This window comes from Channa argus, chromosome 13, assembly GCF_033026475.1.
Source record: "Channa argus isolate prfri chromosome 13, Channa argus male v1.0, whole genome shotgun sequence".
NCBI lineage: Eukaryota > Metazoa > Chordata > Actinopteri > Anabantiformes > Channidae > Channa > Channa argus.
Window position 1 is genome coordinate 19,844,591 of NC_090209.1, and position 13,211 is coordinate 19,857,801.

The following is a 13,211-nucleotide window of genomic DNA, read 5'->3' on the forward strand; positions in this document are numbered from 1 at the left end:
TATTATGCAGATTGTATGATTATATTATCATATTGTGGATTGTTTTACATTTTATACGTGCACAATATTTACATGCTTGATTGTTTTTTTTTTTATTTATTTTTTATTTAGGTCTCTGCTGAGCCTGAGCACAGTCGCAGGGGTAAAACGTCTCATGTAGGAGGGAGTGATTCCAAACCTGACACGTCCCATCTTCGCCATGCCACCTCTACAGATCTCTCACATATTTCCCGAATAGCTGGAGATACAGTCTCACCGTCGTATCAGTCTCCCATGACATCCCCCATGAGTCTTACTCACAAATCAGATCTGTCACTACAGAAAGGCCCTTCACCCTTCCTGTCCACGCCTCCACCAACAGTACCCTCATCAGGTTCACTGCAGTCTCGCTCTGACACTAAGCTTGACCAATCAGGAAACCGCTCCATTGACATTGGGCAGCTCTTGACGGTAGGGAGTGAGATGAAGTAGCACCATCATTAGACACAGAAGACATTTTCAACCGAAATCTGAGTGAAATGTGTTTCACAAAACCAATTCTGATTTCTTTGCACAGAAATATCCTATTGTGTGGCAAGGCTTGTTGGCACTGAAGAACGACCAGGCTGCTGTCCAGTTGCATTTTGTTTCTGGCAACACCGTGCTGGCCCAGCGCTCACTGCCACCCCCAGAAGGAGGTCCACTTCTCCGTATCGTCCAGAGGATGAGGCTTGAAGCTTCCCAATTGGACAGTGTGGCACGCAGAATGACTGTAAGGCATTTTATAACCATTTAACAGCAGGTTCTAAAAATTTGATACATATTTTTTGAGACTAATCAATATGAACCTGATTTGAAATTTTTGGAATCTGCCCAGTAATCTGATAATGCATTATTTTTTTATATTTATAATAATTTATAAAAATTTATAATTTAAAGTTATTTCAATTTATGCCAGGTGGAGAGTGACTACTGTTTGCTACTGGCTCTACCCTGTGGTCGCGATCAAGAAGATGTCCTTGGTCAAACCCAAGCCTTGAAAAGTGGGTTTATCACCTACCTACAAGCCAAACAGGCAGCTGGCATCATCAATGTGCCCAACCCTGGCTCTAATCAGGTGTGTTTCTGTCCTACATGTTTTTAACATTTACCTGTGTTTCTCAATGAAAAGCTGTATCATAATGAAATGTGTTCGTTCTCTCTCATCATGTTGCGTTTATCTTTCGATTCACAGCCAGCTTATGTAGTGCAAATTTTCCCACCGTGTGAATTCTCCGAGAGCCACCTTTCACGACTGGCCCCGGACCTTCTCAACAGCATCTCCAGCATTTCCCCTCACCTCATGATTGTCATTGCCTCTGTTTAATTACCTCCATTTTTGTCCCTGAACAAAGCCAACACCAGCCCTTTTGGACTCACCCAGTTTTTTTTTAAACTGGAATTGCCTCATATTTTTATGAGTTTGACTTTAAAAAAAAATTAAAAAATCCAATTTAGCACGCACTCACCTTTTCTTCTTCACTTCACCAAGTCCTTAAGTCACCCAATGACGTTGAATTCCAAAAACGATACCTTTACAGTGAGGATATGGAGGGTTGAACTGGGATTTTTGATGATCATTTCTGAGTATTCATTTCATTTTTGCCGTTTTTTTGAAGGTGTTGAGGATCGCCTTTTTTAATTCATAGCAGTCAGAAAGCTATGGATTGACAAGTTCCTATGGGATATTTTTTACCTTCATAAAAGTGATTGTAATTTTATTTTATTTTATTTTTTAAGAAAAATGATGTGAGACGTCATTGCACTATGTTAAGGAAAATTGTGAACTCTGTACAGATTTGAGTATAATATGATACATGGAATTATTCTCATGGTCACCCTTGCTTGTGCAAGATTTGAAAAAAAAAAAAAAAATCATTGTCTGGAGAATGATCAAGAATAATTTCAGTCTGATCAATCATCCTGCTTTTTGTTCCTTCACCATCAGCCAACTTCTACTTCATTTCCGGACTCAACTCTCCCCAAAGGGTTCCCTTCCCCAGGAACTCGTGAAAGGGATGTTTGGAGTTGTACAGTTTACACTCAATGCCTCAACAGGGGACTTTATAAAATATATTTAATTTGTTTATTTTTGTTTGCATCTTCTTTAAGCCTAAGGGTATTGTGAACAGATGTGAAACTGTAAATATTATAAATATTTAAAGACTGAAGCAATGTGGAGAGACCAAGTTAATTATTTTACAAAACAGATCATCAGATGTTCTTTCTTTGTTGCTTGCTTTCTTTCGGCAGGGGCATGAAGGGTAACGGTGAGAAGGGAAGGATCTATACAAGATCCAGGAGTGATATTACACACACACACACACACACACATACAAAAAAAAATCTGTGCCAAAACATCTTTTGCATATGCTCAACATACACAATGTATCTAAAAATTTGATCAAAACCTATTTTCATATGTGACTTTGTATTTTGTCAGTCACTGAGCAGACTTGATTCCTTTTTTTCCCCTTTTTTATAATGTTCATCAAGCCAACTCTGTTACTACAGTACTTTTACATGTTGAAACTCTATCTTCATTTTGAAGGAACCTTTGTATTGCATTGTAGAATTTGCATTTGTTTTGTTTTTCTTTTCCCTCTACCTGATGTTATTCTCTGCTGCCCCCTGCTGTCTGAAAATGCTTTCTTTTCCCATATTTTGAATTGCATCCTGAGGTAATTTAAGCCAAGACTTCATGACAGATGTGCTATAGCATGTTTTATTTTCTAATCCTAAAGGAAAAAGTAAAATCATAAATGAAAAGAATGTGACTTGAACTTGATATCATGCCGCTAATGGATGTGTTGATCATCTGTCTCCATCCCTTCTCTTATCTGACTCCTTGAGCCAAGCTGTAAATACTGATGTCCTTAAATATGTGCTTGTGTATTTCCCCCCCTTTATAATTGTCTTTCTTCAGGGTCCTTATTTTTGTTTTGTGCAACAAAACAAAGCAGTCTGAAAGAGACGGGAGATGAGGTGTGTGAAACCGATGCTGAAAGTAAAACCATGCTTGTCAGTTTTGTGGTGTAAATATTTCTATGACTGCAAGCTGAATATTCTCATGGTTATGTTGAAGGCACTTATAATTTTTGATAAACAGGAAGGAAAAAAAAACTTAAAACGGTGATTAATATGGAAACTGTCTTTTGATCAATCTTCATTTTGAGTGTATTTTGCTGTTCCTCCATGAGGACATTTTAAAATGTAAAATAAATGGTTGTTTAACTTACTTCTGAAGATCATTAAATGGTCACTCACTCTGGTTTTGTGTTTTTGTTTTTTTTTTGTTTTTTTTGGTTATCAAAATTCATTAAAATGAATCTTGGATCTTGGTGGTGAGTTTGAAAAACTCACTGTATACTGCAATCTGGAATCTACAGTATCCCTTCTGATCATTATCTGATATTTTTGTATATTTCTGCAACATGCAGCTACACTTTCAGAAAGTAGCATTGCTTTAAATTGTGAATACTTCACATAATGCATTATTGATCACTGCAGTCCATAGAGCAGTCAGAAGGTGTCAGTATCTGACTGACGTCCACGACTGTGTCACCGTCTTGAGTGAATCCTGCTGCCAGAGAAGTCAGTTGACATTTCAATTTACCGTGAAAATGGCTTGTCCTGTGAAATGTTGGGCCTAGCTATACATGATGTTTTCCTACGTCTTTGAATTTTAATTTATGAAAGGAAAATGTAAACCGCAGGAAACAGAGAGCTTAAAAATACATCTTTTCTCTAAAATAAACTTCATTTATTCAGGGTACTTTCACAGAGAGGCCACCTCTTCTTTGTTGCAACGCCCTGATCACATTCACACAATTACACGAATTTATAAATGGAGGCGGCTCAGTGCAACCACAGTCTGACCTGTGGCCACAGAGCAGCTTCACTAGAGTGGAGGACCTTGCTCAAGAGCGTCACAGTGGCATTGAGAATACCACCGCCGCCTCTAAATCCAGCCAAATAATCTGTGACGGATTTGTGTTGTTTTTGCTTGTAACAAACAAGAGCTAGTTTAATTCTGGTCTGCCACACAAGGAATTGCTGTACTATAACGCATACTGAGAAAGCATACTCAGGTCTTCCCTCTGCTCTTGTTATATCTAACTAATGATGAAGTCTACATCTCTAAGGACATGTACAGCGTGAGCATAACAGATGTGCAGAATAGAAGCACATTCAGGATTATGTAGCCACACTCACTGTTCCATCATGTCTAATTTGTGTGAAATGACTAAATGTGAATGCCAAGTGACAAATTATAAAAATATTTTTGTGGCTCAGTTTTTAGAACAGCATCAAAATAGCTATGGAGTAAGACAAATGAACACTGTGGCTGTCAAGGCTGCAGTTATAGACTCATCCCTGAGGCGAATAGCTCCATGGTTGCAGGAATTTTAAGACTGTGGCTTGAACATTAAGGTTTCCGACTGCACCCGTCAAATTCAAGACTACACTAGACGACAGCCTCCCTAAAGGGAGGCCCGTGGGGTTTGGTGGCGTTTGGAATTCATTTTGGGAATGTTTGGTGGTCACGTCGGCAGCATCTTTTGTTTTTGGAAGTATTATTTAGAGTACAATTAATTACAATCAAATTCAGACAGCCTGTAAAGAGACACCACATTCCTTATTAATTTCAGTTTATAGTAAATGTCTTATTCATGAAAATATTAGCCTGCAATGCATTATAGATTGTAATTTTTCATCTTCAGTGTGACAGAGTAGGTGGAGGCTTCCCATAAAAATAAAATTGACACTGAAGAGCTGCAGCTGCAGCAGCGAAATCTGATGATTGAGCACCAAGAGTAGGCTAAAGAGGGTCATACATACTCATGCTTTACACATTTCCTCTGTCCTATCATTGTGCCTACAGCAAAAGAATAGCAGTGTGACCACGAAGAAGAGGGGAGGCATAAATGATTTATAGCGCCCTGACAGGACGGAACTTTGAATGGTAACTGACGCCCTTTTCACAGTATGGGAAGAAGCAGATCTGATTGAGGACAGAGTCAAGATACTTCCCCTCACGTTGTATCCCCCTCCTTCTCCAAATTCGTAGTTCCTCTAAGATTACAGGCTCTGAATGTGAGCGATGAAGCAAAGTCAAGGAGGAGTCTTGGGCCTTTTGTGCTTACAGTAGGCCTCGCTCATTTTTGTGAGCTTTTCTCCTCTTGAATTCTTTGCCACAAGATGACTTTTTAAAAACCCAATTTTAGCTAGAAAACGAAAAGAATGTTGAAAATTCCAAGGTTGGTTTTTCAGACACTGATAATTCTTGCGTTCCTTCGGCATTTTGCTCGCTACATTCCATGCTGGTGCTCGGGCAGTCTGTCCTTACATGAGAGCACTGAAAATGGATGCTTTAAACAAATAAATCATAGTTTTGATTACCTGGCTGCACATTTTCGAAGTGTTTGAATGAAGTCTGCACATTTTGACCTGTGCAATCGGATTAGTGGCTACAGTGCTGCTTGAGTGAATGATGAGTCAATGCAGTGATGACAAGAGCTTTGAGAAAATGTATTTTGACAAGCACACACACATGTATGCTTTTAGCCTTTCAACCATCAGACTGTCAATCAGGAGACTTACAGAAAAAGACTGAGAGACTAATACAAAGCTGAAAGGGTTTTAAAGTGAACTTCTGTTCAACAGATGGTGGCCAGGCTGCTCTTTTCTTGTCAGAAACCTTACAGGCAGCAGTAATATAACAATTTAAAAAGTCCTGAGGTGCTTCACCAGCCTCTTTTCCGCTGAGTTGAGACCCCAAAGCTTGATTCACGCTTCATATAATTTAGCTCCCCTCCTGTCTACAGCTGCAGCTGTGTTGGGATTTGTTTCAAGTCACATTTGGTAGCTATTGTGTTTGCGTGGACCGAAGAGAGGAATGGCCCGAGGGGCCACTGACCCCCCCCCCAACCCAATATCCGATTGGCCACCTCATGTCCCACCTCCTGTCAGAGTGACAAAGTGACAGGTACCTGCTGTAAGACTTTCAGCACACTAAGAACTGACAAAGTCTGAAACTGAAATAAATCACTATCAATATAAATAAATTAAATCGTATTATTATTATTGTATTGTTGGTTTCATGTAATTTGCCACAATATAATTTTGTAGCAGTTGCAACCAGGCAGATTATTTTTGAAAAGTATGGATTTTTACCTGTCCAATCATTTATAAATATTTCTTTGTGACTATTTGAACATTGGAATACAAGTTACAATGGATTGTAAGTAAGTTAATATAAGTTATGTATTTGACATTTCTGCCCCAGTATAAATCATTTACCATATGTGCCACGCTATTTTGAATGAGTGCCCCACTCTGACCATCCCAATAAAACATTTCTAGATCTGCCCCTGTGTATAGGGATGGTTACTTTATTCACCAGACACTTCCAAACCTGTCGTTCTTGTTTAGGGAATTAGTAAAATAAACAATACAAAAACAATAAACCTTTCAATGGCACAAGGGTTTTGTCAGAGGAATTAGAATTAGAAGGAATAAAAAAAAAAGAGTTCTATTATGCATCTGATACATAATAGAACTTGTTTTTTGTTTTTTTTTGTTCACTACAATCTGTCATTTAAAACATGTCTTTCTAAAACTTCTGCTGTGCTAATTGCTATTTAAATACAAACTTAAACAACTATTTGCTCCCATGGAAAGTTTCAATGCACATGAAGGATTGTACATCACAAATCCATAATATCCACTCGCACTCGGTTGTCTTTTTACCTGTTCATTTGTAATTTTAGTTACCTGAATGAATTTTTTTTCATTGCTTCATTCATAGCTAACCATCAAAAGTTTGTGGAATATTGAAAAGACAATTACATTACAGTCCACAGAGTATGTTTTATGGGTCTCAAACAAGATTAATAAAACAAACTACATGAAGTACTGCTGAGAAGTTTTACTTTTTGTATGTCCAAAGTGTATTTTCCTGAAACGCAACTTTGAAGCTGTGGTTCTCCTTCGTCTCTTTCTTACTTAACCTACTGCATGCTCAACCCTTAGTGAGCATACATTAAATTTAATAAAGAAACATAGTTTATTCTGAAGATTATTTTAGTGTTAGCCCCTTACATATGCTGAGCAAGAATACAAACAAAACAATCTTCTCAAATGTTCCCCAATAAAGTGCACTAATAAAGAATGTGTGTTTTTTGTGCTTATTGTGCGGAACGTCACTGTCAGGCAAACAAGACTGCATGAAATGCATTGTGATTGCTCCACTTTACAATGGAGAACCATCAGAAATAGATCAAGTTACTGATGTGGTCACAGTACACATTAGGTGTGGACAGGCAGTGTACAGCTTCCGTATGTAGCCTCACCCTCATGGGTCATAGCTCTTTGACATAAAACTTTCCCCAGACATTATGGCTTGGTGTCCTAGTTTGCTATCTGTTTCCTATCTGTGGTGTAAAGCATGAGCTTTCAAATTCAAATTCACTCCTGCCTCATCTGATCGCATTTAGGTAGCGCTGAAATATCATGCAAATGTGACTTATAAATGTTCTTTATCTGTTCTGCATTTTGATGCATTGCAAAAGTCCAACACAGTACAGAGACCTTTAGAAAAATGTTAATCAGTAAAGAGGAATAAACACCTTTTTACATCCCAGTGTTTCGCAGATAATTCTTGATTTAATCTTAGGTCTTATTTTCATATTTTTGTCCACCTGTTCTTCATTTATTTATGACAGTTGTGCCTGGGAACTGTGAACTCGGTGATATTGCTTCAAAAAAGACCAACAGGGCATGAAACATATGATTAAATAAGTGTGGAAACAGGCCATCAGCTCCTCCAAATAGCCTGTGTTGGAGTTTGATAGTTTTCATCCACAGAGGAATGTACTAATCTGGTAAAAGCGTGATTTGTGTTCACTTGATTGGTTTGAATGCTTTGATAAAAGATTCTGTCACTTAAACCAAACTGTAAAAACCATAAACATCTTCACATAAACATGTTAAGTATGAAAGACCAGAAGAAAAAAAAAAAGGAGATAATAATTTGCACAATAGCTTTACTGTCTGTACTTTCTCTTCCAGATAAATTTGGTTACCCTCAGGATTTGTTGTGTTCCTGCTCTGGTGTGAATACATGCTGAAATGCAACATTCATTTGTAAATGATTTAAAGTTATCGCTCAATAGAACTGCAGGAAACTGATGCATCACCTTTGCACGCCTAAAAAAACCCCCCAAGATCTAAGTTGCAACAAACCAAAATGATACTTTACAGAACTTTTAGCCTCATGCCTCACAACAGGCTGCTCCTTCTATGTTCACATTCCCTGTACATATGTACAGTAGGCAGAAAATATGTTGACTCAACAGCAACCATTATTGCATTCAAAAAAGCAGTGGTTAAATATAGTACTATGGTCCATATATCACAGTGGGACTGTGTGTGTGACTTGTTCCATTCCTTCCTTCCTGGACCCGTGGGGTTTGGATCGTGATCTGGCTCGAGGGAGATGTGAAGTTGATTTGCGGTTCTTTCACTTTTTGGGGAAAATAAAAGGCAGGCTTGTGTGGTGGTGTCTTTTTTTCACCCCCCATCTATTCTGGATTTAACCACTCTCCGCCTCCAGAACCCAATCTGTCAACCAGTGTGAATAACTGTGAGAGACTCAAGATTGTGCCTCGGGTGCTCGGGTGGCGAAACTGGACTCAGGTCATTTGAGGTGGGTGTAGGTTTGTGTATGTGTGTATGCCTGACTCATTCTGAAAAGGTTTTCCAGGAGCAGGGTGGGGGAGCACAAAGAGCTATTATGCCAGTCAGGATGTGTTGATTGTTCAGCGTGCTCTGCTGGGTCAGAATTATGGGGTTGGGATTTTTTTTAATACTGGAAAACACTTAAGGGGAATTAAGGAAGAGATAAAAACACAAAGAGGGCCATTTAAGGAGGACAGTCAAGACTCTGCAGCAGAATTATTTTCCAGCATGTGTGCATTTGTCAGACAGCTAATTTTTCTCTCTCTGCATTGCCGGTTTCTGATTTCCTCTGCAAATCATCCAGGATACTAACAAGCTATAAGCTGTTTACAAGAATACCACTGCTGCCCTCAAACCTTGTTATGATTTATTGAAAGATGTGGTCTCACCAGAGATTTAGGCAAATACCAAAGTCTAGTTTCACATAGATTTATTACTTGGTGAGAGGCTCTGGAGCCTTTTAAGATGTGTAAACTGGAACACTGTGCCTCTGACAATAGTAATATTTGGCTATTTTGCATTCTTAGAAGAGGTTGGCCAAAGCTTTTCGTCACCGTCAGATTCTAATTCATTTGTCTTTTATGACATGACTCTAAATTCCTCCCCTTCAGGATACGTATTCTTCAGCACAGAACCAAATTTGCCATTTGTTAGAATAGTCTTGTTACGTTTGACATTTTTCAGACCAATAAGCATCGTTTCTCGGCTTTAAGTGACTGAGTTGAAAAGAGCCACACAAAGCTGGATTTCCTGTGTAAACAAAGAAAGATTTGAAGGTGTAATGATTTTAAATAGCAGGCCATTTATCAGATGCAAGGAATGTTGGTGGTTATAAAGACCTTCTTTGAAATGTTAGAATGTCAACTGTTGAAAATGACGTGAAGTGCACGCAGCACACTTACATTTACCCTCCTCGCCTCTCTGTGATGTATTGTACAAGAGCTGATCATACCTGACACCAGAATTACATCAGGGCCAATCAGGCAGCCACCAGCATGGCCAAAAGGCAGTGTAGAGCTGCATTAAGGTGCAGTGCCACTAATGGTTTGCAGCTGCTGGAACCAGAAATGTTTCTGTACTTCAAACTAGACTCTCAACAATTCACCTGAAAGTTTGTGTTAACTAGTTTTTTGGCAGCCCTACTACAGCTGTTCGCTGAAAAATCTGGTTATGTACAGACAGTTTCTAATACATCACACACACGCAAAAAAGCTCTTAGTGATGTACTTATCACCAGCAGCAGAGTGGAATTAGCCGATTCCTGTCACCCTGCTTGCCTCAGTCAAATGCAGGGGTGGCTGTACCTCAGTTGGTAACGCAGTCATTCATGTATCGTATTGCTGCCCTAGGTCATGGACATGGAGCTGAAGCACGTAGCTTACATGACAGTCGTACTTCATACTGTCAAAACTGAGTGAATATAGCAGACGGAGACCTGGGCTCTGCTCTTTTGGTGAGTATTTGAACATATTGTTCAAAAATGACATATTCCAAAATGACACAAAATTAAAAAGCCCTTGGACCCTTTAACTGACACCGGGTCTCGGTCATTAGCTGCTTCCTTAACCTGCTTCAGTGGGGAAACTGTTCAAATCATAAGTTGAAGAAGATCCCAAACACCTTCAGGGACAGTTTCGACAAAGGCATGTTGCTGCTGAATATGCCACCTTTCCATCTTTTGATCGTCCCAGATTCAGCTCCATTTAACGCTGTTGTATTTTGTTGTTGGCAGAAATCTCACAGATATGTATCTAAATACCTCAGTAGATTGAACCAAAACTCCCTGCATGGTTACATCCCGCAGGGCTATCTGATTAAAAAAAAAAATGTGATTAATGTGTGTGTAATTAAATCAAGCCAACCTGACTCATTCATTTTTTAGCACCACAATATAACTCTAGTGTCATCTGACAAGCTGTTTGTATTGACCAATCCCACACAGGAGGCCTTTGGATAGAGACATAATTATCCTGTTTCACTCGTCTGTACATGTGCACATACTTTGTCGATTACTTTATGACATGAATGTCATGATTCTACCGTTTACCTCATAATGAAAGAGAATAAAATTTTTCTCCAATGAGTAATTATCCTTTAATGATTCTATTAGTACCGGACACAACAAACACCCCTAGAGCCTAAATCTCCACTTAGTAATAAATGTACCATGTTATCATGCTAAATTAACTGGCAAGAAAATAGTTGTTAAGACTGGATAGTTCCCCTCAGGAACACGCATGGACTAGAGTTACAGAGGGCAAAAATATGCACCTCAAAAATTCACAGTCTTTTCCCTTTTGTTCTTGTCTCGCGCCCACATGTTAGTAGGCAGAACTCATCAGCCTCACAGGTGCAGGGAAAGACTTGCTGTGGTATTGAGTGTTTGTTGAAAGAGATCAACAAGCAGGAACAGGCTCTCGGCAAAGTGGTCCTGACAGCTATTCCACCAACAGCTGTCACAGATATCGCTCTGCTGAACCACCTTCACCACAGTCACCAGCAGTAGTGGCTTCCTTAGGGCTCGTGTCCAGTGACTGCTGCAGAGAAGCAAGCAGGTACATGAATGCGGCTTCCGGTCCTGTACTGTGCGTGCTGGCACATATATGTGTGCAAACCCACAGCCTCACCCTGCATTCCCACACTCGAAACTGTGGACGTAACAGCTGCAAGCAGGCTGTCTAAACATCACAAGGCAACAGCCTTTTCTGACATTGCTGCAAGTAAAAGTCAGTGGGCTTACAGTAATTTGCCATTTGGAAAGTCAATTTAGGTTTGTTTATGGGGATAAAATGTTCAAAAACTCTGGAAGTTTCATAACTTTCTGGCAGCAAACAGCAGTTGCATGCATGGCACAATGAGACTGGTTCCTCTCTAAACAAGGAAGTAAAGTGATAACATCTTATGCTGGCATTTTAGATCTGCCCACACACACGCTCCACATACATACATGCCTCATCTTGCAATATCACCTGATTTGCAGCTGCATCTTTTTTTTTTAAGACACATTACTCTCATTGGCACACCCAGTGACAGTTTGGAAGGATTGGGGTGTGAGTACTTTCAAATAGAACTTCCAAATATTGTGTGCATGTTTGGAAGTTCAATTTGATGTCAGACGTAAAACTTAAAACATAAGTATTTCATAATTATATAAGAAATGAAATTTGCAAATTCATTCCTTAGAAATCAAAAACTCACGCACTTACACAACAGGACAAAGTGCCTTTCTGCTGCTTCATCATTTTAACTCTACTCAAGCCTTGTTGCCTCAGTAGGTAATATTTTTATATTTTGTTTTAATCATATTGGGAATGCTAATTCGCTCTTGAATAAAATAGTCCCACAGTGGGGGAATCAAATGCCCATTTAAGATGTTTCCTCATCGTAAACAACTGGGTTTATCAGAGCTTTACTGATCAACATGGGTGCAGCTGGCTGTTGGTTTCAGCAGCAGGACTGATTAGTGTGATGAAATGTAAGCAGTAAAGTTGCATGCGTGAAAAGCAAAACACTGAGCTAAATGATGCTTAAATGGTTATTCTCAGTTGGTGCATTGCATTAGTAACCCCCTTCATATTTCCTATAGTCATTAAATCTAGTGTTAACCAAGCTGTATTGACGAGGCCTTAAATTTACAGAATTAATAAAAAAAAAGATATGTAGTTCATCAGAAGTAAAGTACAAGAATTTTAAAATGGTACAAAAACATGCTTGCTAATCTTATGTCTGACCATAGTTTTACCTTAGCAACACAATATGTTACTCCAGTCCTGGTATCATTTCACTATGTCACGATCCTCAGTTTTATTAACACTTACAGGATTTGAACATAATCTTTTAGACATCAAGGAGATTAATCCAGTCAGCTACACACACACACACACACACACACACACACACACACACACACACACACACACACACACACACACACGCACACACACAGCTGTCCCAACACTTTCATTGGTATAACAGCCCTTCGTCACTTGGAGTCAGACTTAGACATGCCTGACGTGCCTACCTCAGCAAACCACAAACTACTGTGAGGGGGGTGGGCTCAAACCACCAGGACAGGTGCAGCTGAAGTGAATTCACTGCCCAAGCAGTGATGACAATTGAAAATTGAGATGTATAGACAATAAATAAAGTCTGACTTAAAACATGAAAAGAGCCAGCAAAGGTCTAGTGTCTTTGTTAGACATCGAACTGCACTGGTTCCATTTTAAATCATTCATGGCCACCCAAGTGTTCAAATAACCAAAGACCATCCTGAGACTGTGGAGCTAGACAGCTAGAAAGTTCCTGTGGTTTTACAAATTGATATTTTTAATGTGCTCAGCATAATTCCATGTTGTGTGAACACAAATAAGACTTTTAAAATGTCAGAGCCTTGGCATGTTTGATGGCCCTTTGTTTGAAATCAAATGAAGTTGTGCAGCTTGGGCATATGA

At 39.2% G+C, this 13,211-nt stretch overlaps 1 protein-coding gene across 1 annotated transcript in view; it reads left to right on the plus strand.

The window, feature by feature from the left end:
* The window catches only part of spen (spen family transcriptional repressor), a 24,906-nt gene extending 21,617 nt beyond the window's left edge, over positions 1–3,289 (plus strand). The window contains exons 12-15 of the mRNA XM_067525753.1: positions 112–450; positions 557–751; positions 938–1,096; positions 1,214–3,289. Coding sequence (XP_067381854.1) covers positions 112–450; positions 557–751; positions 938–1,096; positions 1,214–1,345 — 825 coding nt within the window. The 3' untranslated portion in view covers positions 1,346–3,289. The remainder of the gene's footprint in view (positions 1–111; positions 451–556; positions 752–937; positions 1,097–1,213) is intronic.
* The last annotated feature ends 9,922 nt before the right edge of the window (positions 3,290–13,211 follow it).